At 39.4% G+C, this 27,753-nt stretch overlaps 2 protein-coding genes across 7 annotated transcripts in view; one reads left to right on the forward strand and one right to left on the reverse strand.

Moving 5' to 3' along the window:
- Positions 1 to 11,071, forward strand: part of Kmt2e (lysine methyltransferase 2E (inactive)) — a 96,110-nt gene extending 85,039 nt beyond the window's left edge. For 2 of the 4 annotated variants that reach the window (XM_047561608.1, XM_047561607.1), the window contains 5 exons: positions 887 to 1,176; positions 1,952 to 2,040; positions 2,151 to 2,276; positions 2,443 to 2,540; positions 3,360 to 5,628. In XM_047561608.1, coding sequence (XP_047417564.1) covers positions 887 to 1,176; positions 1,952 to 2,040; positions 2,151 to 2,276; positions 2,443 to 2,540; positions 3,360 to 4,871 — 2,115 coding nt within the window. In that variant the 3' untranslated portion in view covers positions 4,872 to 5,628. Of the gene's footprint in view, positions 1 to 886; positions 1,177 to 1,951; positions 2,041 to 2,150; positions 2,277 to 2,442; positions 2,541 to 3,359; positions 5,629 to 10,523 lie in introns of those variants that run through there. The other 2 variants (XM_047561610.1, XM_047561609.1) reach the window with 2 other exon arrangements.
- Srpk2 (SRSF protein kinase 2) overlaps positions 7,916 to 27,753 on the reverse strand; it is a 204,506-nt gene continuing 184,668 nt past the window's right edge. Inside the window, exons 13-18 of one of the 3 annotated variants that reach the window (XM_047561611.1) lie at positions 26,573 to 26,673; positions 26,348 to 26,455; positions 21,387 to 21,456; positions 20,687 to 20,779; positions 20,206 to 20,298; positions 7,916 to 9,567 (exon numbers count right to left, since the gene is read on the reverse strand). In XM_047561611.1, coding sequence (XP_047417567.1) covers positions 9,383 to 9,567; positions 20,206 to 20,298; positions 20,687 to 20,779; positions 21,387 to 21,456; positions 26,348 to 26,455; positions 26,573 to 26,673 — 650 coding nt within the window. In that variant the 3' untranslated portion in view covers positions 7,916 to 9,382. The remainder of the gene's footprint in view (positions 9,568 to 20,205; positions 20,299 to 20,686; positions 20,780 to 21,386; positions 21,457 to 26,347; positions 26,456 to 26,572; positions 26,674 to 27,753) is intronic. The other 2 variants (XM_047561613.1, XM_047561612.1) reach the window with 2 other exon arrangements.

A 27,753-nucleotide genomic window follows, 5' to 3' on the forward strand; every position in this document is an offset into this window, starting at 1 on the left:
TGAATGTTCATTTAGTTAGAAAATGTTTACAGAAAAGTAAAAAATTCTAGTGATATGGATTGTCCTTACTAAGACATACCGATTTCAGAGACAGAAACCTCAACATGATCTGTTTCACCAAATAAGTAAATTAAATAACTGCCCCCATTCAAAAGAGGGGTGAATGATAATTATGTTATTGCCCTTATTTTATATTAAGCAAGCATTCTTGTAAATAGAATACATGCCTCTTTCATCATCCCATAATACCAATAGTATTTAGGCTATGGAATAAGTATTTTGTAAAGTATGATACTAATAGTAAGTATTATACCAAGATACCTAAGTTCCATGATTTACCACCATTATTTCATTGGCAGGGATGTTGAGATGATTATAGAATGCCTTATTTCAGACGAATGGGAGAAACTACAGCACTTATTTGTTAATAGGCTTATTGCTTTAAAAGTCAAAGAATTTTAGTGATGTGTGCTTTTAATTTTTATAACAGAGTCCAGTTGGCAACTTTGTGGGAAGCAATGTAGTATAGTGGAAAGAGCACGGGCTTTCAAGTAAGACCTAGGTTCGAATCCCGGCTCCAACACTCACCAGCTGTGTGACCTTGAGTGAGTGAGTTACTCAATTTCCTCATCTGTAAAATGGGGATGATAATATACCTATTTCATAGGATTGTTGTGAGGATTAAATGAGATAATGTATGTAAATCATCTAAGTACAATGCCTGACATATAGTGGGCATTTTGATAATTGTTAATTATTTCTTGAGAATCAAATTATTTTATGTAATTTTCCTAATATAAATAAAATAATTTTTTTTAGAAAAAAAAGAATTGATTCTGATATGAAAGACAAGAATAAAAGATCTGCCTTCTCTTTCTTGCTTAAGGTTTCTCTATTAGAATACCGTAAGAGACAACGAGAAGCAAGGAAGAGTGGCTCTAAGACAGAAAACTTTCCTCTGGTTAGTATATCACTTCATGCAAGTGGAAACCTGAGCAACAACAATGGAGATGGGTGTGTCCATAGTAGTGAAAACGGGGAACAGGTAGAAAACATGGCTAGCCTGCCTTTACCAACACCAGCTGCGGTTTATAATGCTACGTCTGAAGAAACCAGCAATAGCTGTCCTGCTAAAGAAGCTACTGTCAGTGAGAAGAATGAACCAGAAGTTCAGTGGTAAGCCTGTTTTGAAGTATGCTACTCTGGCAAGAAAAAGCTTCCTTTTGTGTTTCTCCCAAGGCTACGTAGATGGTGATTTGAGAGATCTTTGCTGATAATGTTTAAAAACTAGCCTGAGTTGTTCAAGGTCTATCATATTTTTTTAAAATATTTTTTAAATTGTAGATGGACACAATACCTTTATTTTATTTATTTTTATGTGGTGCTGAGAATTGAACCCAGTGCCTCCCATGTGCTCTCTACCACTGAGCCACAAGTCTATTGTATTTATTTCTTAATATATTTATTCACATTTTTCATGGAAATTTTCCTCTTGAAAGAATTTTTGTCATAGTCAACATCCTGCCATTTCTTTAACCCCTACCAGTTACCTTGAAAGAACAACAGGTTTAGAGTTTCTTTGGTAGAAATAGAATTAGCAGCTGCATGTAAAGTGTCTTGGCAAAGTGGCAGTTTCTTAGTACCTTTGATATCCCGAAGTGACTTTCTGAATGTTCCTACACTAAAGCTTCCTCCTCCTTTTCATCAACAAATTGGTGGAGGCAAAAAGAATTTAGCCTGAGTTATTCAAATAAACTGAATAAAAGTCTCAGTTTTGGAGCAGTTAGCAAATAAGAGAAGATTGGCTGTTTTCAAAGCTTTAATACCAAAGTATTTTCCCAATAGAGCAAAATCCTTGATCTGAGAGGACATGTGGACCTTCAAGGGACAAAGAATAATCTAGCTGGCAGTAGCTTCTTTGAATTAAGGATGAAATAATTTTATTTTAAAGGACTGCCTCCACTTCAGTGGAACAAGTGAGAGAAAGGAGTTACCAGAGAGCTTTACTTCTTAGTGATCACCGAAAAGATAAAGATAGTGGTAAGTAAGCTTGTTCTTTCATCAGAAAGTGGAGTTGGCTAATCACCCTGCTCCCTTATTTTTTGTAAGCTCTAATATTCTCTTTGGTTACTGCTCTGCTTCATCTCTAGGGGGAGAATCACCTTGTGTCTCATGTTCACCGAGTCATGTTCAGTCTTCACCTTCATCTCATTCAAATCACATTTCCCAGTTGCAAGCTAAAGGCCTAGCCCCTTCTTTCAGTGAACTCATGGAAGGTCAGTAAGCAGATGACCTATCATGGCTATTGTTTTAAACACCTTTTTGAATCAGAAAAAACAAGTTGCTTTGAGTAATAGAAGGTACATTGTTTTTGTAGTGTCAATAAAAGGCAATAATTATCATGTAATTTTACATTTACTATAGTTTCTTTTTTTTTCACAGACCCTGACTCTGAAAATCCAGAACCCACAACTACAAATGAATGTCCATCCCCAGATACTTCTCAGAACACTTGTAAGAGCCCTTCAAAAACGAGCAAGGTAATAATAAATACTTTAAATGTGACCATTCAGAAAAGTTTATGGTAATATGCAGACAGATTTTTTTCCTGCTGCATTATCAGTTTATGATTTCTGGATTCTTCCTTCTAAATGTACTCAGTTGTGTTTATTTTATTTGCTCTCTCACTGAGATGTGACAATTTTCTAGGCAAACATTAAAAACTTATATTTTTCTCTAATTCTACCTCTATTCTAGTGGTATCTAGGGAACTTATAACTTCATGAATATAACCAGTCAATAATCTAAAAACAAAAGGTCAGGTGACGATTCGTGTAAAGGAATAATATCAATCTGGGCTCATGAAGATGTGATAATCTGATGTCAGGAAAATCACTGGAAACTGAAGATATGGAATCTGAGATTGGTTTTCATATTTTAACAACAAAAAGGTCATATACTCGTGGGTCATTTATGTGTGAACGATTTACAAGGAAAATGAAAAGTATTAAAAATCAAAAGGGTCCAAGAAACCAAGTTTATTTACCCAAACCAAATTATGCCCTGGATAGAGTTTTCAGTTATGGAACTGAAACTTTCAGTTTTTTTTTTTTGCTTACGGAACTTATCAACTTGTCTTCACTAAAATAAAGTATACATTCACCAGAATTTGTTGAAACTACTCAGAACCGGGCCTTGCAACATCTCAAGCCTCTATTGTTGACTTCTCAACCATACATTTCCTGCCCCCTTTTAAAATTTAACATATTAAACCAACAAGAAAAAAACTCAAGGTTCATAAAATGTTTCTTAAGTTTATGTAATATATCAAGTTTATACAATTTGTTTTCTCTTCATAGCCTGGTTCACCGGGACCTGTAATTCCTGCTCAACCACATGGGAAAATACTCACAAAACCAGATCCCCATTGGGAGACAACAGTTATTGTATCAGAAGCTGAGAACAGTGTTCACCTAAAAACAGAGCTCCAACAAAAACAGCTATCAAATAACACCCAAGCACTTTCAAAGAACCATCCTCCTCAGCCACACGTTCGCAGTTCATCTGAGCAACTTTCACAAAAGCTGCCTTCCGCACCAACGAAGTTGCACTGTCCTCCATCACCCCACATAGAAAACCCTCCTAAGCCATCTACGCCTCACACACCTGTACAGCATGGTTATCTCTCACCAAAGCCTCCTGCACAGCAGTTAGGATCTCCCTACAGGCCTCATCATTCACAGTCACCTCAAGTTGGAACCCCTCAGCGAGAGCCTCAGAGAAATTTTTATCCAGCAGCACAGAACCTTCAAGCCAATACTCAGCAGGCATCTTCTGGAGCATTATTTACACAGACACCCTCAGGACAATCTTCAGCAACATACAGTCAGTTTAACCAACAGAGTGTGAACAGCACGGCACCACCCCCCCCACCCCCTCCGCCTCCTTCTTCGTCTTATTATCAAAACCAGCAGCCCCCTGCAAACTTTCAGAATTATAATCAGCTCAAAGGTAGTCTTGCCCAACAAACTGTGTTTACATCAGGACCAAATCAAGCACTTCCTGGCACCACAAGCCAGCAATCAGTTCCAGGACACCATGTTACTCCAGGGCATTTTTTGCCCTCTCAGAACCCTACCATTCACCATCAAACTGCTGCTGCTGCTGTCGTCCCACCCCCTCCTCCACCACCACCTGCTCCAGGACCTCACCTTGTTCAACAGCCAAATTCCCATCAGCAACACTCTGTAGCACATGTAGTAGGGCCAGTTCATGCCGTCACCCCTGGGTCACATATGCATTCTCAAACTGCTGGACACCATTTACCACCACCCCCTCCACCTCCTGGTCCTGCCCCTCATCACCATCCACCACCCCATCCTTCCACAGGACTCCAAGGTCTACAAGCACAACACCAGCATGTTGTAAATTCAGCACCCCCACCTCCCCCTCCCCCTCCTCCCTCCAGTGTTTTGGCTTCTGGGCATCATACAACATCAGGTCAAGCCTTACACCACCCACCTCATCAAGGACCTCCACTCTTTCCTTCAAGTGCTCATCCAGCTGTACCACCGTATCCCTCACAAGCCACACATCATACTACTTTGGGACCGGGACCCCAACACCAGCCTTCTGGAACAGGGCCACATTGTCCATTACCTGTCGCAGGTCCTCATCTCCAGCCCCAAGGACCAAACAGTATACCAACACCTACTGCTTCAGGGTTCTGTCCTCATCCTGGCTCTGTGGCCCTGCCACATGGGGTGCAAGGACCTCAGCAGGCATCACCAGTGCCTGGACAGATTCCAATTCACAGAGCACAGGTGCCACCAACGTTTCAGAACAATTACCATGGTTCAGGGTGGCACTAAAATGGACTCCAAAAACATTTTTTAAAATGTTCTGTAAGATAAACTGTATATTTCATATGTACCTATTAAGGTACTTTTTAAAGCTTGTACATGAAACTTTGTATAAAAAAAAAAAAAAACAAACCCAGTGCTCTTTCATTGTATTTTTCCCATTTTTGCTTTTTAAAATTCCTTAAAAAAATGTGCTAAGCCAGTATTAGGTATCTTTATTTTATAAGTGAACATTCCAGCTGTTTTTCTGGCGGATTTGATGCTACATGATCTTTAAATTTTATTGTTGCAGTTAAATTCATTTAGTGAATGTTTTCTATATTATTTTATACATATGCATTGAGTACACAGCTAAGTAATGGCACTATGAAGATTTTTTTTTTTTTTGGGGGGGGTCAGCAGTTCTGTGAGTGCATCTTAGGTATAAAAATGCAATACAGATTTTTATAGTTTGGTGTGGACATGGCTCATTTTGTTTTATCAGTTATTTGCAAGCAAAATGTAATTTAATGTATAGATGATTTCTAACGTCTCCTGACAAACTGTAAATACTGCATTTCTTTTGCGTATATAATTGCTTACAGCTTTTTTCATTTGATATATAGCATTGTACATATGACAAGTCTTTTGCAAAACTGTGTGATCTTTGTGAAAGTAGTACAGTATATGACCTTTCATTTCTTTTTTATTTTAAATATACTGTCACATTGAAGCACTGGTTGGGCATTTTAATTCATGTTAATAAATCACAATTATGTCAGTTTTACCAAATTGTCCTGTACAACTTCTGAGATGGGGGTCTGCTTGAGTGTTTTTACAAAAGTCAGTTTTCAAATATAATTTGTAAGGAAGTTTCAGTTTTCTTTAGTGACTACTACCTCAGGAAGACAGCTAGAGGCAGTAAGAGGTTGTTCTCATGATGTTTCCTACTTGCCATTTTTGTAGGAGCAAGAGTCACAGGAAATTAAATAGTCACGCTGTACAAATGTAACTTAAGTATGTGACATCACAAAATGAGTCCAGAAACTACTGCATTATATACACAACAGTTACAAACTGCAGTTTACAGGTTATTTTTAAAATATTAGTCTGCCTAAAACAGCAATATCTAATTTGCACATTTTAGAACATGACTGAAATGTCTAGTTTAAGTTGAAAAGGTTTCTTTAAATTTGGTTTGGGTATACAAAACTAAAGGAAAATGGCATTATTCTTAGATCTCACAAGAAAACTGAATGGCCTCTCAAGTGAGTATTGCTGAAATACAAAATTCTAGTTCAATTTTTGAAAAATGAAAATTCCCAGCCTTTGTCTCTACCTCTCAGGAGTACTAATCAGTGTATACAGTAGCAATCACACTGTTTTATCAACATATTTTTCCATCATCCAAATACTTGACATTTTGTGCAGAAAAGAAAACAGACTTAAAAAATGACTGAATGAGATTTGGTAGTATCTTAAGTCATGTTTTATGATTTTAATTTCCACTTTTGAAAATTAGCTAACGAAGGTGCATCAATACAGCTTATTTAGGGTTCAGTCCTAATCAGCTTTAAAAACAAAGGTCAACTTTGCCATTGTTGACTCTTCAAACAAAATGCTACTTATGTTATTGACTAAAGAAACATTTGCAAATAAATGAGTTTACATCATGTGTCCTCTTGATAGTTTCCAGCACAGCAAAGTTAACTGGCATGTGAAATATCAATATTCATCTCTTTAGAAGGCCCCCACCTAAGCATTTTTTTTTTTTAATTCCTACTTTGGCCTACTACACAACTAATATATACAGAAGCTTTTGTGTAAACTGTGGAATAGGAAATAATTCTTTGACTCTTTGATAAAGGACACATACACTCTTTAAACCTTGTTCTCTACCAAACTTTCATTTTAAAAAAGAGAAAGAAATGTGAAATTTTAAGAAATAGCCTGAACTACAGAAACAAATTCTCTACACCAATGGAAAGTTTCCTTACTTTATCCTGTTAACAAGTTATGGTCCAAGTACAGGAAGAAGCAAGTAGTACATCAGTTTTCACCTAAAAGTATATGCCCCTTTGAAGTTCTTAATATCCATTTGTTCTTGGCCCTTGAGCAGTACTAATGGCCAATGTGCAGACAGCCAGCTTCTGAATCTCCTATAATCATCTATGTGATCCACTGCTTGTAATTTTCCATCAAGACTTCACATGAACCATGGAAAGGCAAAGATGATAGGATATTCAACGAAGTTCACTAAGCAGGCTACAATGTTTAGCACAAGCTGTGGTTCTCCTTTGGCTTGTATGCATTCTTTATCAACAAGCCACTAAGAATCTGTTAAAATCATATAGTTCCTGATACAAATGTATATTCCTCCTAGAAAAACTTCCTACATAGAGAAACAAGTTAGTATTTAGGCTATTTTACCATGAGGATACCACCTTAAAATTAGTTTATTTCCCAACATGAACTCAAACTGCATTAGAAAAATTCCATTCAAGTATACTATCACTCTGTTGAAAATTCTTACCCAGAGAACACATACATGGTACTCTGGTTCCTGTTAAGAATGTTTCCTGTGGAATTCGTGGATAATAGGATCACTGGTCATAGAATCTGTCAACGACTGTCATACAGTCTTCATGGAAACCTATATCATCACTAGAAAAACTTAGCATGAAGATTTCACCAATGAATGGTACATTCTACCTCACAGCAATTTATAAGATATAATGCCAGTTCCTAAGATTATGTCTCTCGTTCCCTCAGAGTGAATGCTGTTAAGGAAAATTTGAGAAGCTTAAAATGCAGTTAGTATGTTTTTGATGAAACATGGATAAAAAAGATGACTGAAATTGTAGATAATGAATCTATACTGTAAGCATCTTCCCTAAATCCCCTCTGCCCTCAAAAAACTAATAAATGATTTCCTTATAATAAGCTTTAATGCATGTTCTACAACTACATATGCTGCAGCAGGAATGTTGGTATTCTTTTTAGTTTGGGTGACACTGAAAGCAAATGTTTGTTGATTCTGTCACTTCAAATATAGGGCAATGACCAAGGCAATGTCTGGAAAAAACCAAACACTTTAATTTTTAAGACAACTGCAAGCACCTCAAACAATGGATTATTGTTACAACACTTGTTAGCTTTTCACAATCTAGTTATTGCAAAGGCATATGAATAAATGTTAATGGACAAAGTCAAGAAAAAAGAGGCACCTTAATGAATGTAAAATTTAAAATAAAAAGACATTCAATTCACTGACATCTAAAAGAGGCTAAATATACCTCTATATATTAACATTCTAAAATTGTATTGCCTACTAATGGTTTTTGTGTCCTGAATTCTACAATTAATTTTAAGGAAATGCATAAACAAAAACTGTGTGCAACCTGCAAAGGGAAAATCACTTTCTCATTCATGGAAAGACAAAGAAAAAGCTAGTATAAGCTGCTGTAGCCACACATAAAGCTGCCTATGGAATGAAAGTGATCACTGTTACCTTTGAGCTGTGAAAAGTATTCTTCCCACCGCACTGCAAACTGTATATACCATACCTTGTGTTTAGACAAACACGATCATGCTTTTCCAAAAAATATATATATTTTTTCATTCCACACAAACTGAACATGTTTCTCTTGTCCAATTTAATCTATGTATTTTAACTTACAGTGCTTGGAGGAGGCAACACAACGTGGTACCGAGCCATCACATTTTCAAAGAGAAATCACTTTTTTTTAAGTACTTTAAAAAATATGCAAAAATACAAATGGAACTGCCAAATTATAAAGTATATTTTAGAATGAGAAGCATGTCTTTTCTTCTTTTAAAGTGCCATATAGGGAATGACATCTTGTTATCCAGAGCCACTTCATTTTAAAATCTAATGTAAATGGACTATTATGGAATGAAAAATTTGCACAACTCCTTGGAGCAGTGAGAGTCTGCTACATGCAATTTGGGCTACAAAGCACTCAGGACTTGGTAGCTTTTCTGAAAATTTGAGTCCCCATCCCATACTCAATGGAAAGTAACATTTACAAGGGTGCATTTACATACACTATAATACAGGAATGATGTCCCTTTGCCAGAAGGTAAAATTGTACATTTCCTTGCTATTTCTTGGTTCCAACTTGATAATTTCTTAAGATTGTAAATTATATAGTACTCAGCTAAAATATTTCTTCATAAATAGTTACAAAACCTGCCAAAACACAAAGGGGAAAAGTATTTTTCGTTCAAAAAAATGACATTTGAATGTCACACAACACGAGAAACAATGCTTAGAGACATGTTATTGTTTCCAGAAGAAAATGGTCAGTAAACTACTTAGCAGAAGACAAAGACTACCCTTTCCCTAGGATCACAGTGCACAAAAAGCAAAATGTCAAACAACAGTACCTCAAAGCAAAATAAAGGTCTGAGGATGAAGCCAGCTCACTTGTAATCCTGTTAAAGAATGAGAGTCATCGTTTAGGTCCAATGTACTGGAAAACATTTGCTAGCTCAGAATGCTATATTTGTAGAATTTGCTAAGAATTCAACCAAGGATGTCGAAGGCATTCGCCAGCTGAGGCTCTTTTTTCTGGAACCATTTCTAACATCGGGATCAGGAAATCTGTAAACTGTGCAGCATCTTCATGGGGCCAGCCATACTTTTCTACAAGTACATCAAAGAGGCTCCAGGGCTTCAGCTTGGTGATGTGCCGCAGTTCTCCTGCAGGGCAGAAGAAGAAGAAGAAAAAAAAAAAAAAGAAAGAAAAAAAAATGCCAATATCAAGAAAGCTTCAAATTTGCATTTCCCATAGTTGGTCAGCCAGGTTCTTTTCACTGAAGCAAACAACCTACCTGGCTCAACACTTTAAGGCAACATAAAGGAAGGCTAGCTTTCCCACCCTAAGCAATTATCACTATGTCCATATCATATTTCAAATAAATTTGGTGAATGTAAATAAGGGTTAATTAACAGTTCATTCAAATCAGTTCTAGGTTAAGTAGGTACATTAAGTACGCCAAGAATGTTTTCATTTCAAAGGCTTTTTCCTCCAAGTTGGGATCTTTTGTAATTTGCAAGCTTGCCTAGAAAAAGCTGTAGATATATACCATTTGAAGTCCTTGCACAATTAATCTCTTCATGTTATCATGCAAAGAAAAAGGAGTTTGTTCTTGTAGAACAATACAGAGAGAACTTTCTGTGATGGTAGAGATGTACTTTTTATCTGTGCTGTCCAATATGGAAGCCAGTGACCACATATGGCTAATGGACATATGAAATGTAACTAGTGCAACTGAAGAAATAACATTTTAAGTTGTCTAAATTTGACCAGCCACAAGCAGCTAGTAGCTACTGTAATGGGCAACACAGTTTTAGACCAGAACAAATAGTTCATGTTTACATGTTTGCTATAAAATCTAAGAGTCCAGGGACATCTCTTCATAAACTTTAACTTATAATTGTCAAAATGTGCTATCTGCAGTAGAAAAAGTGCTACTCAAAAAAAAAAAAAAGTGCTGGATTATAGGCAACTCTGACCGACATAACAGAATGACTAATAAGCTAAATAAATGGTCTTTTACATAATAGAAAAAAGGTTATTTTTAAGTCAAACGGCCAAAAGGTCAGGGTAACTTTCATTATGAATAACTCATTTTCTTTGTTCAAAATTTTCACAGGACACCCCACCCCTGTCCATATAGAGGCCTCCTGGGTGTCACTCAGAGTGGGCCCCTGAGCAGCTCCTGCAGACAGAGGAAGCACCGCACCGCGCACGCCCCAGAGCCAGCCGCAGGGTCTGCAGACACACAGCCAGGTCTCAGTGGGGCAGACAGAGGGATTCAAGCACCCAGCACCTCATGCAGGGGCTGATTCCTCTCTTTCACCTGCTGTAGTCTAACCTACGAGGTAAATTCTTCTCATGATATGTATCCAGAGAGTCAGTGCTGCACTCATGAAAGTCTTCTCAGGAGGCCTGGGCTGTTTTATTTCACCCACTTATCCAAGTCAATTTAGAAACACCCTCCCCCCCTTTTGAAGCATAAAAAAAATAAAAGAACATTACCAAAAAATTACAAGAACAAAAGCAGAAATCACCTAAATCCTACCCTACAGTGGTCTTCCTTTTTGGCTATATGCTCAATGCACTCTCTTATGGACTGGTTTGTCTACCAAGTTGTGATCATGTTGTACACAGGCTTTTGTATAAGGAAACTTTTAAGAAGATTTCTTGCTGAAGAGGCTGAGGTGACAAATAACATTTGGTTCCAGGGTGAGCACTGGGTTAGAATTAAGCATTGCTTCTAAACTGGAGGTCAGGTCTGTGTTTAATGAGGAAGACGACATAATTTTAGTGGTGGAAAGGGTTTCTTGTGAAGGAAACCATCTCTAAGAAAAAAGTCTGAGGAACCACTGAAGGTTTATCCCTCTAATCCACAAATTCCAGTTCTAGGAATCCAACTTACAGAGGTAAAAACCCTAGCAAATATGCTCTATAAAACTGCAGTGTCACAAGTGCTCAATAATGGGAGAATGGTGGTTTTAAAAACACCAAGGTATATCCATTTGATGAATATTATTTAACAACATATGGGAGAATGTTAGGTAGTAACAACATTCTCAAAACTCTGTTCGGCAAATAATCACAAGACTGATTTTTAAATACGTAGGAACATGGAAAGCAAGTGCACCAAAATGCCAGCTTTCTTAGTTGTAAGGTTGTTTCTCTGAATTTCCCTATCTTCAGTAATGTGACTATCTCAGTGAATACTGAGCTTATCAGAAAAACACTAAAGAAAACTCACATATGATATGCAAAAACAAGTTCTCTGGGAAGGGAAGAGAACTTTCTGGACATTCAGTTATCCTGTCTTGGAATAAATACAGGTTTGCAAATCAATGTAAATGTTGAGAAACATTCTGATCAGAAAAGGAAAAGAATTTTTGTTTGAGGGTGCCAGTTTCTAAACTAAAATCCTTCAGTGGATATCAAACTAAGCATAGTCATCTCTGTGTATCCACAGGGATTAGTTGTAGAACACCTCCCCAGCACACACACACACACACACACATGATACACTGGGAAGAAAAAGTATCTGCATCAATCAACACAGACTACAATTCTCCAGTAAACTGTAAATCATCTCTAGACTATCTGCAACACCTAATACAGTGTAAATGTTCTACTGCAATTGTTATATTGTTTACTGGATGACAAGAACAAGTTTGTTATGTGCTGAGTACAGACACAACTGTTGTAATATATATTTCTGATGTGCGGTTGGTTTAAACGTGATATGGAATCCATGGATACACTAAAGATTCACTGCATAACCTTCCATGAAAAGATAAGTTTTATCCCTACAGATTTCTTAACTGCACAATACACAATAATGTTGATGGGAACACAGGCTATGAAAAAGTATTCACATAACTAGCCACACTATAAACTGAAATAAATATTTTCAAAGCAGCTGGGCATGGTAGAGCATGCCTGTAATCCCAGTAACTTGGGTGACTGAGGTAGGAGGATCCCAAGTTCAAGGCCAGTCTCAGCAACCTAGCGAGAACTTTTCTCAAAATAAAAAATGAGGGTTGGGGATGTACCTCAATGGTAAAGCATCCTTGCTTCAATCTCCTGTTCTCACCCTAAAAAAAAATAAATTTGCTAAGAGCAGATTAAAATATCTAACATACTCATGGCTAGGTAATCCCATATAATAAACTCTATGTAAAAATATGGCTCAAAACAGCAAAGTATGCAATATGCAAAATAATCCTAAACACCTTCAGGCACTGAATACACAGGACTACTGAAACTAAGAGAATACAGAACTATTTCTAAAATGAAAAACATGGATTATGTAGATGCCGCCTTATGATTATACATACAAATCATCATGCTTGATAGATTAAGAAGAAATGCTATCATATCAGTAGCTGATGAGGTTCCTATTTGCTCCTACTGTCCAATTAGCTCCCTAGCAAGTTAAAAGTATTTTTACCTTGGGCTGGGTTTTTGATCAGTGGTAGAGTGCTTGCCTAGCACATATGAGGCACTGGATTCGATCCTCAGTGCCACATAAAAATAAATAAATAAAATAAAGGTATAAAAATTTTTAAAAAAGAATTTATACCTTAATAATTTTTTCTTAGGAGAATATACAAAGAAGTTACTGAAACAAATGTGGAGATAATTAGATGTTTAATTGTGATGATCTTTTTAAATCCAGGTTTCTAGGTTTTTTCCTCCTCCTCCTCCTTTTTTGTGGCATGGAAGATCAAATCCAGGGCCTCACTTATGATAAGCAAGCACTCTGCCACTAAGCTATGTATTCAACCTTCTTAAAAGAATACTGAGCATCAGCTGGGCACAGAGGAGCAAACCTGTAATCCCACAAACTCAAGAGGCTGAGACAGGAGGATCATAAGTTCAAGGTCAGCCTCAGCAACTTAGCAAGAACCTGTCTCAAAAAATAAAAAAGGCTGGGGATGTGGCTCAGTGGTTAAGAACCCCTGGTTTTAATCCCTGAGACACAAAAAAATTTTTAAAAAGGCGGGGAGGGGGGTGCTGGGGATGTAGCTCAGTGCTAAGAACACACCTGGTTCAATCCCCAGTGTTGGAAAATAATACTGAACATCATAACCTTTCCTGTAGCTATAAGTTGTCAGCTCAATATCTACCCTTTCATACACACAGCACACAAGAGATCCATAAGCCAGGTGGCATAACCACCATTAGGTGCTATTCTTCAGAGCCTCTGGACTTCTGAATTTGCTGAGAAATGTCTCAACAGAGCTAAGGAAAACTGACAGGAAGTAACCTCAAAGGGAGGGTTCCTCCTCTGAAGTAGGGGCTTTAAGACAGCAACTGTATTTGCCAGTTCCAGATTATTTCCATTACACTTCTCTTGAATGTTAAATAATCTATCAAGGAAAATGTTATTTTATCCATAAAATTATAATATTCCAAAATCAAATACAGAAGCATGAGGTTTCATCCACATGGGAGGAGTATAAAGGCAAATCAATGGCACTGTATTTCAGTGAATATTGGTAAATATAAAGTAAAATGATTGTGCTAAATTTCAGTATTGTACACAGAGAAAGGAAACTTACCAATAAATATTGATACAAAGCAAGAGACAAAATTTAAGAAATCTGAACAAATTCCTTTATAAGTATACAAAGTACATATAAATATTTGAGTTCAAATTAAACCCTCACATCACACAGAAATATTTAACTAAAAATGGATCAGATGGGCTGGGGTTACAGCTCAGTTGGTAGAGTGCTTGCCTAGAATGCACAGGCCCTGTGTTCAATCCCCAGCACTACAAAAAAAAAAAAAAAAAAAAAAAAAAAAAGATAAAGGATCAGATACCTAACTATAAAACTGCAACAGTTTTAGAACAGTAAATCTTCATGACCTTCAAACAGATGATTTCTTAGGGAGGCTATCTAAACCACAAGTAAAAAGATAATGGAAAAGTATATAAATTGAACATTAAAATTAAAACCTTTGTACTTCATTCTTTGGATTAAACAAAGGAGAATGAAGGGAAGGGGAAGATGAGAATAGGAAAGACGGCAGAATGTTAAGCCATGACTTTCCTATGTTCATATGTGAGTACACGCCCAGTATTAACCAGTGTAACTCCACATCATGTACAACCACAAGAATGTGATCCTAATTAGAATAAGTTATACTCCATGTATATATAATATGTCAAAATACACTCCACTATCATGTATATCTAAAAAGAACAAAGAAAAAACAATTTTTTTAAAAAAAGTCTTTATACTTCAACCATCACACATGTGCATTCAAGGGAAATGAAAACATATGTCCAAACACACACTTGCAAATTAACAATCATATTAGCATTATTCACAATAGCCAAAATGGAGAAACAAAACAAATGCCTATCAGGTGGTAGATGGGTAAACAAAAGGTGCTACATCCATATGGAGTTCTGGTTCATACTACCATGTGGCTAAGTCTTGAAAAATATTATGCTAAGTGAAAAAAGCAAAATACAAAAGACCATAGTGTATGGTTCCCTTTATATGATATACACACAACAGGCAAATCTGAGGGCTGAAGGTGAAGAGACTAGAGTAACCACTAATGAATACAAACTTCTTCCTGAAATAATGAAAATATTCTAAAATTAAATAATGATGGCAAATGCACAACCCTGTGAATATATATCAAAAACTACTGAATTGCACACTTTTTAAAGGCAGAACAGTGAACTGTATGGTTTGTAAATTATATTTCAATGAAACTTTTCTTTAAAATGGGTACATAGTATACAACAAAATAGTAACTTCAAAAGAATTTCAATGTGCTAATGCATGGAGTAAAAACAAGCACTAATTCACTAATTAATAGATCAAAGTAAATAATAGGAACAAATGGGATGAATTATAGGTTGAGTAGCCCTAATCCAAAAAGTGAAAAATTCTTCACCTGACCACATAAGATAAGTTGTGGTCAAAACACATGTATGCTAAAATTATTGCATTTAAACTACCTTCAGGCCATGTGTATAAGGCATATGAAACAAATGAATTTCATGCTTAGACCTGGGTTCAATTTCCATGCTATCTCTTTAAGTATTTGTGGAAATATTCCAAAATCTAAGAAAAATCTGAAATCTGAAGTACTTTGGGTCTCAAGCATTTTGCATAAGGGATACTCAACTTTTATAATGGAATTACTTGAACTTGCTTCAGCAATAATTTCACTGCTTTTTGCACCATCGATGCTAAAATTTTTAATGAAATTATTAAAGTACTAATTTAAAAACTGAGCAGTGGTGTGGACTATGGTCTTTATTATTTCACAAAATGTCTTTGCTATATGTTTTCTATCAGCACTCTGCCTCCAGGGCATAGAATCGTGGACGTGGCACTCCTGTGTCTTTCACCACACCTCCAGTTAGGAAGCCCGGTGTGAGCAAGGAGGGGGAATCCTTATGCCGGGATTCCACTAAGCCCAGGCAAAGTGGAACACAGGCTTACCCTACTCCTAGCTCACACAGGTTTCCATCCCAAACAAAGAATACATACAGGTTAACGTGCTTACATTTAATCAACAAAGATTTATTGAAGCTACCCTGTGTAGGCACTAAATTTGGCACTGGAGATCCAGTTGTCCACCAGACCAAGCCCCAGCATCCCAGCTCTCAGAGAGCTTATCTTCTAACATCTTTTCTTTTTCTTCTTTTTAATTTTTTGCTAAGGTCTCCTCACAAAGGGGAAAAATGCTTCTCTATACTTAGAATTCATGTTTTTAAGATGAAATTGTAGTGAAATGAAAAATTTAAGATTCATTAACTAGTATGAGGAAACTTTTCTTAGCTACTTCTACAGTCAAGCTCACACTGAGAACAAAGAACCCTAATATGACTCTTCTAGAGCCCAACTGGCCTCAAGAGAGGTCATGTCTGTATTTCGAAGGGTTTCCAAAGGCAACGAAGTCCTCACAGTATGCCCACAAGATCATGAATTTTTCTAATTAATGCACACTCTTGGCATTTATCTATGCAGTTGTAAAAGTGAGAAAATGTAAGAATCTTTTAGGAAAATTGATAATGTGTAACCTGTGTGGGTAAAACCCATACAGAGCTCTGCTCCTCACAGCTATTAAGAGAATCTGTTACTTTTTAGGTAATTCTGGAAATAAGCTAAAACAATCTGGTGCTGGGAATATAGCTCAGTGGCATTGGCCTAGCATGCCCAAGGCCGGGGTTTCAATTTCCAGCACCAAAATAAATTAAACATATAAAAGGGAAAACATTCTAACAAATTTTAGCTCAAATATTGAATAGAATATACTTTCTCCCCACTTCTCTCTCCTTTTTTATTTTTAATTTTTGGAGAATAAGGTACTAAGGATTGAACCTGGGGGGGCTTAACCATCAAGCCACAGCCCCATGGCCTTTTTATTTTGAGACAGGTTCTAAGTTGCTTAGGGCCTTACTGAGTTGCTAAGGCTGGTCTAAAACTTGTAGCTCAGCTTCCCAAGTTGCTGGGATTATAGGTGTGCCTGACCAGTTTGTTTTTTAAAGTAAACTGCCTCCTTTGATACTTCCATTCTCAACACCCTAAGTTTTACTAAAATAGTATCTGTTCATGGGTCAGAAGAATATTGCCCAGTGAGGGCTGCTTTTACCTGCATTGATTTCCCAAAACTCACTGGGGGCTGAGACACTTCTAAGGGACCACCTACTTCTTGGGGACAGAATAGGAACAAAATTCACAGAGATGCTGATTTCTACTGGGCCACATCTCAACACCCTAGTTTCTTAACCATCTTTGGTGGCTAATGTTTACAGCTAAAGGAATCACCAACACTGTAATAGGAGGATGGCATTAATTAATTAACTAATTTTTCCTGCTAAAAAATCCAGTTCAATTTTTAATTTCCTGGCCAAGGAAGTACTAGCTATTACTTCTTTCAATTTTGCTTTTATCAGTTCTTACATAATGGTATTTTTAGAAAAATTTTAAATGGATATATATCCAGGTTCCATTATTTCCAAACATATATATTCATGCAGTATTTGCCAAAATACATCTTTCAACAAACCATTCCCTTCTTCCTTAGGGATGTGGTGAAATCTATTTTCATGACAAGTCCTCACTCCTCATATTATTCCTGTGACTTCTGTCCAAACTCCAAATTCCTTCTGATTATACAGCCACTATAAACAAGCAATTATCAGGAAAAGAACACATGTCATAAATTCAGTCATTTGGGGGGATTTCACAAGTGCTCAAAAAGAACCCAAGCATCAAGTCTTAAAGCACATGTGATGATGATGGTAACTTGCAGCTACACATTCACAAAGTGGCTAATGGAAAGGCCAATGTGAAAGCTGCCTTCCATATATGAAGGGTCACAGGACAGGTAGATCTCTCTCACCCACCAAATCCTCATTCAGCAGGTATCACTCTGAAGGGGGCTCCTGCCAAAAGGTGCTATTACTGCTGTTGTTTCTGTGCTGGCATTTAGCAAGTTTGACCCTTGGAACTCATAGCTCCAGGCCAGGGGCACAGTATTACAGTATGAAAACCTAAGAGCAGCCACCTGATGAGCAGTCCCATGACCATCAGCTGAAAGGAAAGACCCTTTGATCATGTGACTTCATTCTCTCATCATTCAAGTCCCTTTCCATTATCCCTCTTTCCCTCCTTCCCTGCTGTACACAGTTATGTTGGTCCTACAACCTACCCTGACAATGGACAAGCCCATCCCTGTTGCTTGTGAAAGAATAATTAATCCCTGCATGCCTTTACTGTCAGTCCACATCAGTGCCATATGTCTGTGGTGGGCAAGGTGGCTTCCAAGTCCTGATGCCAAAACCCATGCATCTGCCTGTTGGGAGGAACATGTGCTATGTCTAGTGCCTCTCAGGTCTGCCTCCTCCTTCTCTGGAGCTTCATCAGGTCAGTAACATTCTCTAACACTGCAATAGACTAGACCAAAGTGTTGTAAGTCACTCTCTCTAACCCAACTCCCATTTGACTACAGAGAGAAAGACCATTGAGAGTTCAAGTCAGACACATCCTCTGGAGGCAGGCCATATCCCATCGGCCTCGGAAAGCTTCTGAAATGTGGAAGGAGTCATCTGTCTTCATTAAAATAAACATAATTTCCCAAGTAACACTGAATCCCAGGCCGCAATAACCCAGAGCTTTTCCTTGGTTCATTTTGAAATATTTTCTAAAAGTTTTCTAAGTACTACTGCTAATCAATAACAGCTACTTGCTGTGCCATGTGCTACACAGGCATCCTTTTTTTAAAATTAGTTGTTGATGAACCTTTATTTAGTTATTAATATGTGGTGCTAAGGATCGAACTTAGTGCCTCACACATGCTGAGCAAGTGCTCCACCACAGAACCACAACCCAGCCCAACACGCACAGGCACCCTTTTACACCTCCTTGCAATAACACTGCAACATGAAATAATCTGCCAACAAAAGATAAGATCAAGAGAGTCCATGACATACCCCGGTCTCACAATCTATCACTGAACAGTTTAACAGCAAAGCCACTTTATCTGCATCTGGGGAGTGGAACTTTATTCAATAAGAATTTATTTCACAGAAAACTAAAAAGTCAAACTGGTTCTTCAAAGTTGGATAAAAAAGAAAAGATAGAGAATCTGAGAATTTCAGAAATTTCTAAAATCTCCATGTTCTACTCAAACCAACTTTAAAAGGTCTTTGTTAATCTGGGAGTGATGGTACACACCTGTAATCCCAGCAGCTCTGAAGGCTGAGGCAGAAGAATTCGAGTTCAAAGCTCTAAAAGTAGCCTCAGTAATTTAGCGAGGCTCCAAAAAACTCAACAAGACCCTGGTTCGAAATAAAATGTAAAAAGGGCTGGAGATGTGGCTCAGTGGTTAAGCACCCCTGGGTTCAATTCCCAGCACCCCCCCCCAAAAAAAAAAAAAAAAATTCTTTATCAAAGCATATTGCAACCAAAAACAAACTGAAGCTGGAAAAACAAGAAATAAGAGCAATGATTATGTCCATCACAAAACAATATAGCGCTTGGGAGGGTTTCTCTAAAAAAATAAAATAAAATAAAATCCTGGGGTGGGGATCCAGCTCAATGGCAGAGGCTTGTCTGGAATGCATTAGGCCCTGGGTTCTATCCCCAGTACCAAAATGAAACAAAATTCCCAGGGCTGTGGAGGGGATGAGGGGTGGGGTACGAGTTTGCAGTATTAAAAAAACAAACAAAACTGAACACTAACTGAATACTACAAAGGGCAAAAAAACCCACAGTTGTTTCAGAGTCACATCAAGGGAAAGTCAGCAAGAACTAACATTAAAACAATCATCTATAATGGAGCATGACATAACATAAGGGGAAAATGAGATTTGATTCCTAAGAATGTGATATATGTACAGCGATTTCTGGACCCCTCTGTAAACAACCCAGATAGATCAACGAAGTCACCCATGGACATTCACTGAGTCCAGACTCTAGGTTGCCTCTGTTGCAGTAAAGAGACTCCATGAGCAAAGGAAATGGAAAGATAAGTCTGTTTTCTTAAAATTATTAAGATCCTTTTTACAAATATCTGAATATACAATCTGGTGCCTGTAGTAGGAGAAGTGGGAAGTGGAGGAGAGAAAGGATTTGAGGAAGGTTGTTTTCTTACAATCCTTATTCCACAGAATTAGATGGTTCAAGATTATTTCTTGAGATCTTTCTTCAGCAGAATTCCCCAGTTGTAAAAGTCCAGGTCTTTCTTCATTGCCCAAACACGAATGCACAATTTCTCCTCTTGGGAGAAGATTATGCTGGAAATTAGTGTTGCATAAATACCGTTACCTTTTCTGGTGAAAAACTCCTTGGAATATTTCCCCAACATAGCGTATTTTCGAGGGACTTTCCCCAGCAGTTCAATGATCAATGCTATGTGATCTGCATTGGGAAACATTGCCAGCAAAACAGAAACACACGACAGTTTAATCAGTACACTGCATGCAGACACTACCATCGCCCGCGCAGACAGAAACAGAGCGCGACCTGAATGATCAAAAGCACAGGCTTTCCCCATGCAGCTGAATTCAGGACCCAGTGCTGGAGGGCACCCAACTGTCTCGGCCCCAAGGAGGGAGGCCAGTACACAGGGCTACTGCAGCACGGGCCAAACACGGTCTTCCCACTGACTTTTAAATCAGCACAGGAATTCTGTTGGATTGTATTTGGAATTTAGAAGAAATGCCTTTGTCACCATAACACTATAATCAGCAGCTGCTATTCCGTTTCTGTCTGCATCGTGGCGCTTTTCAAAAAGAAGAGGTACTACCTCTGCGATTGAAGAATTCCCGAGAATATTTTCCAGATAGAGCAAAGTGCCTTGGGATACTGCCTAGCAGCTCTATGATGTGGGCTATGTGGTCTATGGAGGAGAGAAAAAAAAGGATATGGGAATGGGAGGGGCAAGGGGAAGGATGGGATAAAAGAAGAGGGAAAAAAGTGAAATTAGTAAAAAATCAGAAATAGACTCAAATCAACAATGTCTGCAGCACATCCATGCAGAGGCTCGTGGGGACTAGCAGGCCTCAGGCACCCTCTGAAGTGTCCAGTGACTGATGCCAGCTCACCCCAGGCCACCCCAGCACTGCAAGCAAGTAAGCATGGAGATGGTCAGGCTTACAGATGGAATTCAAGCCAGAATTCCCTGGTTTTCAACTCAAGCTCTCAAACAGGACAGTAAATGGGCAGCAGATCAGTGGACAAAAGGACCTGGGAGAGGCTCTGGGATTGTTCAAGTCTGCCCTCTCCCACCATCTGGGGCCGAGGGCTCTGCAGAGTGCTGCTTGTGTGTCAGGCAGGCACTGCCCATTCACTGAAACTCAGGGACTGTAAACCCAAAGAAAAGCATCTGAATTTGCTGTTTGAAAACCAAAACATGGCTCTATTTCAGTACAAAACCACAACTTCTCCAGAAGTTTAGGAAAAGAAGTAAACCCAGACGGAGGTCTTCAGCAGGCACCAACACTCACCTTCATCTCTGGAATAGTCTTCCCCAGAATGTGGTTCGAACAAGTAATCTCCTGTTGCCAGCTCAAACGCCTAGGACACAACAGACAACATGCTGAGCACTTCAGAGACCGGCCCGACGCCAGCAGCTCTAAGTTCTCTCCTTACAGAAGAGACCTACATTTTATAAGGATCTCAATCAAACAAAAGAACCTCCTAAAATGGCTCAACCCCTATTTTTTCTTTCTTCCAAAAAGTTCAAAGAAAGTTCAGGAATATTTTTACTTCTCTCCCAATGGAAGATTTAAGGGCCAAGAATGGCCCTTTTCATGTGGTAGGAAGCAGAACCAAACCATCAGTGAGTCAGCAGCACCTATGGGCAGTCCGGTGGCAGCATGCCACAGATGCTGTAAATGGCAAAGAGGTTTCAACCCAGGCCTCAAACAGGCCCGGCTAAGCTCAAGGTCTGCCCTTATCATCAGACTAACCTGGCCCCTGTACAGCAGATGCTGCTGCTTTCTTTAGGCAAAGACCGTAACACATGAATAAATAATGATTATCTGCAGCATCTCTTCATCATTTCATTCATTTCTGATTCAAGGCAAAGAAAACTTAGAACCCAGAAAGACCTTCCTCTGTTCCTGGGGCCAAATAAAGCCTATCACCTTACAATCCCTGCTGAGGTTGTACAGGTGAGCTCCCCCCCAGGCTGACACCTGCTACCCCTCAGCATGCCAGTGTGTGGAGCAGGTCATTTGTTTCATTTTCCCTGATCAAAGAAAAAACTCAAGATCATGGGTTTAATCTGGTAACAATAAACAAAGACAGCAACCGCTATTACATTGTTGACCAGACACCATGTTTAGGAGACATTAAATCCCATTTCAAATACCTCCCATACTTACTGCCACTCTGAATGAGCTGCCCTTTTCACTGGTGCCTGGGGATCAGTGGCCATGCCCATACCCCCACCCTCTCCAGGGAGGCCCTCCAGTCTCCTGCTGAGGAGCCAACACTGAGGGGTGTGCAAGGCATCAGCCAACCAATGACCAGAGTGCCAAGAAGGCCCCTCAAGGGAGGGCTCGTCTATCCAGGTAATGGTATATCACACCAGCTCTGTCCTTACAAACCAGTGTGTGCAGTAAGCCTGGGACTACATCCCCAACCCCTATCCATGCACACATACACACACCTGTTTATTTTTTAATTATTAAAAGAATAAAAGACTTATGAATCAGTTGAAGGAGAAAAACAAGGCTGAAAAGACTACTGCCATTTACCGCTGTTGATGAGCACCAGTTCATAACCCAGGATCCCTGCCCTGAACTAGACCTGGATCTGAGTAGGACAGGGTCATGTCAGTCTCAGGAGAGGGAGAGCTGACCATCCCAGTAGCTGCAGATGGACAAAGGTTTGAATGAGTGCATGGCAGTCCACACCCAGGGTCTCTCTTCTCTACTGAGAAGCAAGAATAACAGAGCAAGGTCAATCCCCAGTCAGGGAAGGAAAACTTCCCTTTTGGCCCCAATTTCAAGGGAACAACTAGATCACATAATGGCCAAAAGAGTCTTTGTAGCCTGCAAAACAATTCAATAATTTATAAGCCAGAAGAAAAATGTGATTTCCCTAATGTGAGGAGGAGGCCTTGAGAAGCTGCCTAAATGGCAGCTCCAGGCAGAGTTCTGACCACCATCACCCCTCCTTAGTCCTGGGCCCGCTCTTGCTTAAACAGGCCTATAAAGGAATGTTTTTTGTTTTTTAAGGAAGAGGGAAGATGACAGTGCTCCTGTAATGATACCCAGAGTTCTGATTCTTTGGAAGTTGACTATGTTTTTGTAACAAATATAAGCACAACAGGGCAAACATACAACACAATAAAACATCAGACTTTGTGCTTCACAAAAACCTTTCATGTTGGTAGGAATGAAAATATGAAACAGTACTGCTTTCAACTCCTGACATAACCTGTAATATTATCACTTTTACTTTTTAACTAAACATGGGAACTTTGGAGTCATCCTTCTGTCTTGGCCTAGTCTTCTCAGAGGGCTTTCTCCCGGACAGCCTCTGTTCTCAGGTATTCAGGAGATCAGGTGCCTCTCTCCTGAAATAACTTCCTATGTCCAAGTGCCAGTTCTAAATAACTGCTCACCTCTTTGTTCTACTATGTGCCCAGTGCTGAAAAAACTTGAAAGTTTTTCAGAGTTGCTTTTCTTAATTCCATGGCATTGACCAAGACTCACCATGGACTCCATAGAAAGTCATCTACTCAGTTACTGTGACCCCGAGTCCAGGGAACAGTGCTTCAGTCCACACTGAGTTTTCAGTTCACACACTGCACAATTACATCTGGAAAGGTCCCGAAGCTCAAGGAAAGGAAAACAAATCCAGCAACTGACATATTCCAGCTACTCTGTCTCATTTTATTGTGCTTCTCCAGTTACAAACCCAAAACTCTCTTCCCTGAGAGTAGCACAGGCACTAGTCACCCACCTGCCAGCTCTTAGTTCCAATGGAGTTTCTGCCATAATTGATACTATTTATAAAACTGGAAGGACTACAGGCATTACCACCAAGAATACACTGTGGTTTTATTAATGCTTAGTATTATGAGGTCAAATTTAATATACTGAAGTATTTCCAAGCTTAGGCAAAAGTGTAGGGGTGAGGAAACACTGCCTCCTTTGTCATGTTCTCTAGGAAAAACAAAAGGGCCTCTCAGCTGCATTCCTTGGGCAGTGAATGAAGGCTTGCCCCCTAGAAAAACTACCCTTGACAACCACCTGGTTAGAAAAAAGCCCCATAAGTAGCCCTAGCAGCAGTGTGGGGGTCCACATGCAACCCCTGGGAAGGAGGTATGTGAGAGGAGACACAGACTGTTTTTGGTTAGGATCTTGGGGTTTGTTTACATATGAACACAGTTCACAGCAACAGTTTTGGAAGAGTATGGTGGGCAGGGGTATGAACCTGGCATTAAGACTGTCCCCCATTATCCCTATATCTGGGATTTTTGTCCTATTTTGCTGGTTATATCACCAAACTTTAATATCCCAAATTAGAAGCACAGGACTTCAGAGTTCAAAGAGTTCTCAGAGCCTAATTCAGGGCAGCCTTGATACACGGCCTTCTGTGTTGCTAGGGACAAGCATGGCCTGGCCCTGCCACCTCCTGAAATGGGCCATGGCTCCCTGCAGCCCAACTGTTCCAAGCACTCCCTCCCGCTGACCTGGACTGCTTCCTGCGCCTTGCAGCCTCCACTCACTCTGCCTTCCAGTCACACAGAGCAAGCAAAGGCCTCTCCACACAGCAGGCTCTAAATTCAAAGCACCACCATATGACTGCCACTTCTTTCAACCATTCTTGTCCATAACTTACTAAGGCAGGACTTGGTTTTTGATACTCACTAAAAACTAAAAATTTTAGTAACATTAAAATTATTATTTGGTATTATCTATCAGAGCAACAAGGAAACAGAAATGCATGGTGTTTTAGAAGTACCTTGCCATAATGTGGTCTCAGATGATGCTGACTTGAAAAACACAAATCATCTACTTTCTCTTATTTTCTGGTCCTGTCAGTCTAACACAATGTTTTTACTTGATATTAGTGGATGTAAAATTTAGTAAATTCAAAAGAACTATTAAATTAACCTCAAATAACTAAAAAATTAAATCAGAGAAAAATTTGGATAAAAAAATGACAGGACAAGCATGAAACTCCACACTCCCCACCTTCTTTTTCAGTACAGGAATGACAATGCAGGACCACTAGAGGAACATGCTGAACTGAAATAGGGCAAGAGAGAAACTGAAACTGGCTCATGGATGCAGGGCACTGGCACAAATGAGCAACAAAACAAAAAAACGCACTGGTGGGGCTGGGTTACATTTAGACCCAACCACTGTCATGACTCCAGGGTGAAAGGAGTAGCCTCCAGTGCCCCAGGAAAGCATCACCACATTCTCCAGGGCAATGAACTTGACCCAAGGGACCCGGAGCCACTACGACTATCTCAGAAGTGACAGTACTCCCCGGAGCAATAAGCCAAAACAGTCTTTAGACTTGACTCTATGGAGAAAGAGATCACACACTAGCATACAAGGAAATCCCTTCCTCATCAGCAGGGGCGTAAAGGCATCTCCGACTGACCTGGCAGAAGTTAGTCACCTGGCAGGGCTCCAACCTTCCAGTCCCAGGCAACCCTATGCTGAGGGATGGCTGTCTCCCCACCTCCCCAACCATTCTGAATGACAGGGAAGTTCTGCACAACTTTGAAAGCCCCGTGTCACCCCAAACGACCTGAAGAAGAGACCATCTCTCATAGAACAGGGGAAAAAAAAAAAAAAAAAAAAAAATCGTAGGCACATCTGAGGAGATTTCTTCCTTCTTTTTTGGTACTGGGGATTAAACTTGGGTGCTTTAAGGGCTGGGGATACATCTCAGTGGTAGAGTGCTTGCCTTGCAAGTAGAAGGCCCTGGGTTCAATCCCTAGCACCACACACACACACACACACACACAAAAAAAAAAAAAAAACCACTTAGGTACTTTACCACTGAGCTACATCCCCACCCCTTTTTCTTTTTTTTTTTTTTTTTTGGATTGAACCCAGGGCCTTGTGCTTGCAAGGCAAGCACTCTACCAACTGAGCTATCTCCCCAGCCCCCCTTTTTCATTTTGAGATAGGGTCTTGCTAAGTTGTTTAGGGTCTTGCTAAACTGCAGAGGCTGGCCTTAAACTTGCAGTCCTCCTGTCCCAGCTTCCCAAGTCACTGGGATTACAGGTATATGCTACTGCATCCAGGTAGACTTCTTCCAATTCTTAAGACACCTAAGGCAGCAATCTCCTAGCCCTCATCCATTCCACAGTTGACAATTTTCATTTTTAGAAAAACTGAGATCTTGTGCCCCAGGGAGAAAGCCCCATCAAGAGCAGTAAAGGGAAGAGTCAATTCATAAGGAAGAAAATGGCAAAGGCTATCCTTACCATGCATGCTGTACTCCAAATGTCTGCAGGTGTACTGTAGCCTGCTCCTATTAAAACCTCTATGGATCTATACTGACGCGTTTGGATGTCCTCTGTGAAGTGTTTATGCTGGAAAGGAACAGAAGCATTACCAGAGCAACAGAGAACAGAAAAAGGAAAAAAAAAAAAAAAGTGTCTTCTCACACAGAATCATGACCAAAATGTTTTAGAAAGAAAACTACTTACCACCCAACAAGCATTTCCCAGGTCAGCAATTTTTACTCTAATTTTATCTGCATTCCGAGGATCCAGGGGGTTCACCAACAAGTCAGCCGCCCGAGTTTTTGCTGGCATGAGCAAACAGTAGCAAGGTTAGTAACTGGGATAATGGGTTTGCATTTGTGAGCACAGTGTTAGCCAGACAGACCCCCTCCTTTTTTAGAAGGACAAAGAGATGATGACCATTTAGTTGAACTCAACAATTAAAAATTTTTGTTTCCATCTCTGGAAAATATTCCACAAAAGGACAGTAAACCTGGCTGCTCAGAGGACTCCAAACAAACCTCCTCTTATCCCTAATTCCTTTGTTTCAGCCCTATGACTAGCCAGCCTTGCTCTATTCCTTGACTGTATTTTTGTGGCTGCTTCTCATCTGATCAAAGCTAGTCCCTCATGGGCCATATCTAACTCACTGCTGCATTACCACAAGGAACATAGAGGCAAACAGAATACTGCCATGGGCGGGCGGGCAGTCACTTCCTACTGACACACAGTTCATCTGACACGGGTGACTACCAGGCCCCTGGTACTTGTGTCCACAGCATCCTCTGTAGTTCCTGCTTAGGCTGAGCACACACAGGGCTAGATGACAGTTAATTTACAAATATAAAGTAAAGAGAGAACTACTCTATTCTGGTTTAATTATGGACAAGAAAGACTCTAGAACAGACATCTCCTGAGATGGCCTGGGCCATAAAGGCAACCTAGGAGGTCACTCATGAACCTGTCACCCACTTAGGTCACTCAACTGCAGGGAGACCCTGAGGGTTTCTTCATATCAGGCACAAGGCCAGGCTACCCAAGAGTTCTGGAGCCAGAAAGTTTCTCAGATAATTACAAACCGTGCCTACATATCAAGCACCATTAACCAAAGAGGCAGCTGACAAAGAAAAAGAACTTGGTGAGGCCCAGAGACAATACCCTAAAGTGAGTCAGCATCTTCATCATCAAATCTCAAACCACCCTACAAGCTCAGATTTCTGGTAAGAATGAAATGTAACTGGGGCTTTCACTTACTACAGAAATAATTTTGAAATGGTATTTACAGATTTAAAAAAGCCTGCTCAAAATAGGGCATTTAATAACCACCCCAGAGAGCCCTTTTGCTTACTCACAAGGTGAACACTGCTAACATCAACTACACTAGT

The sequence above is a fragment of the Sciurus carolinensis genome, chromosome 8 (genome assembly GCF_902686445.1).
Source record: "Sciurus carolinensis chromosome 8, mSciCar1.2, whole genome shotgun sequence".
Classification (NCBI taxonomy): domain Eukaryota; kingdom Metazoa; phylum Chordata; class Mammalia; order Rodentia; family Sciuridae; genus Sciurus; species Sciurus carolinensis.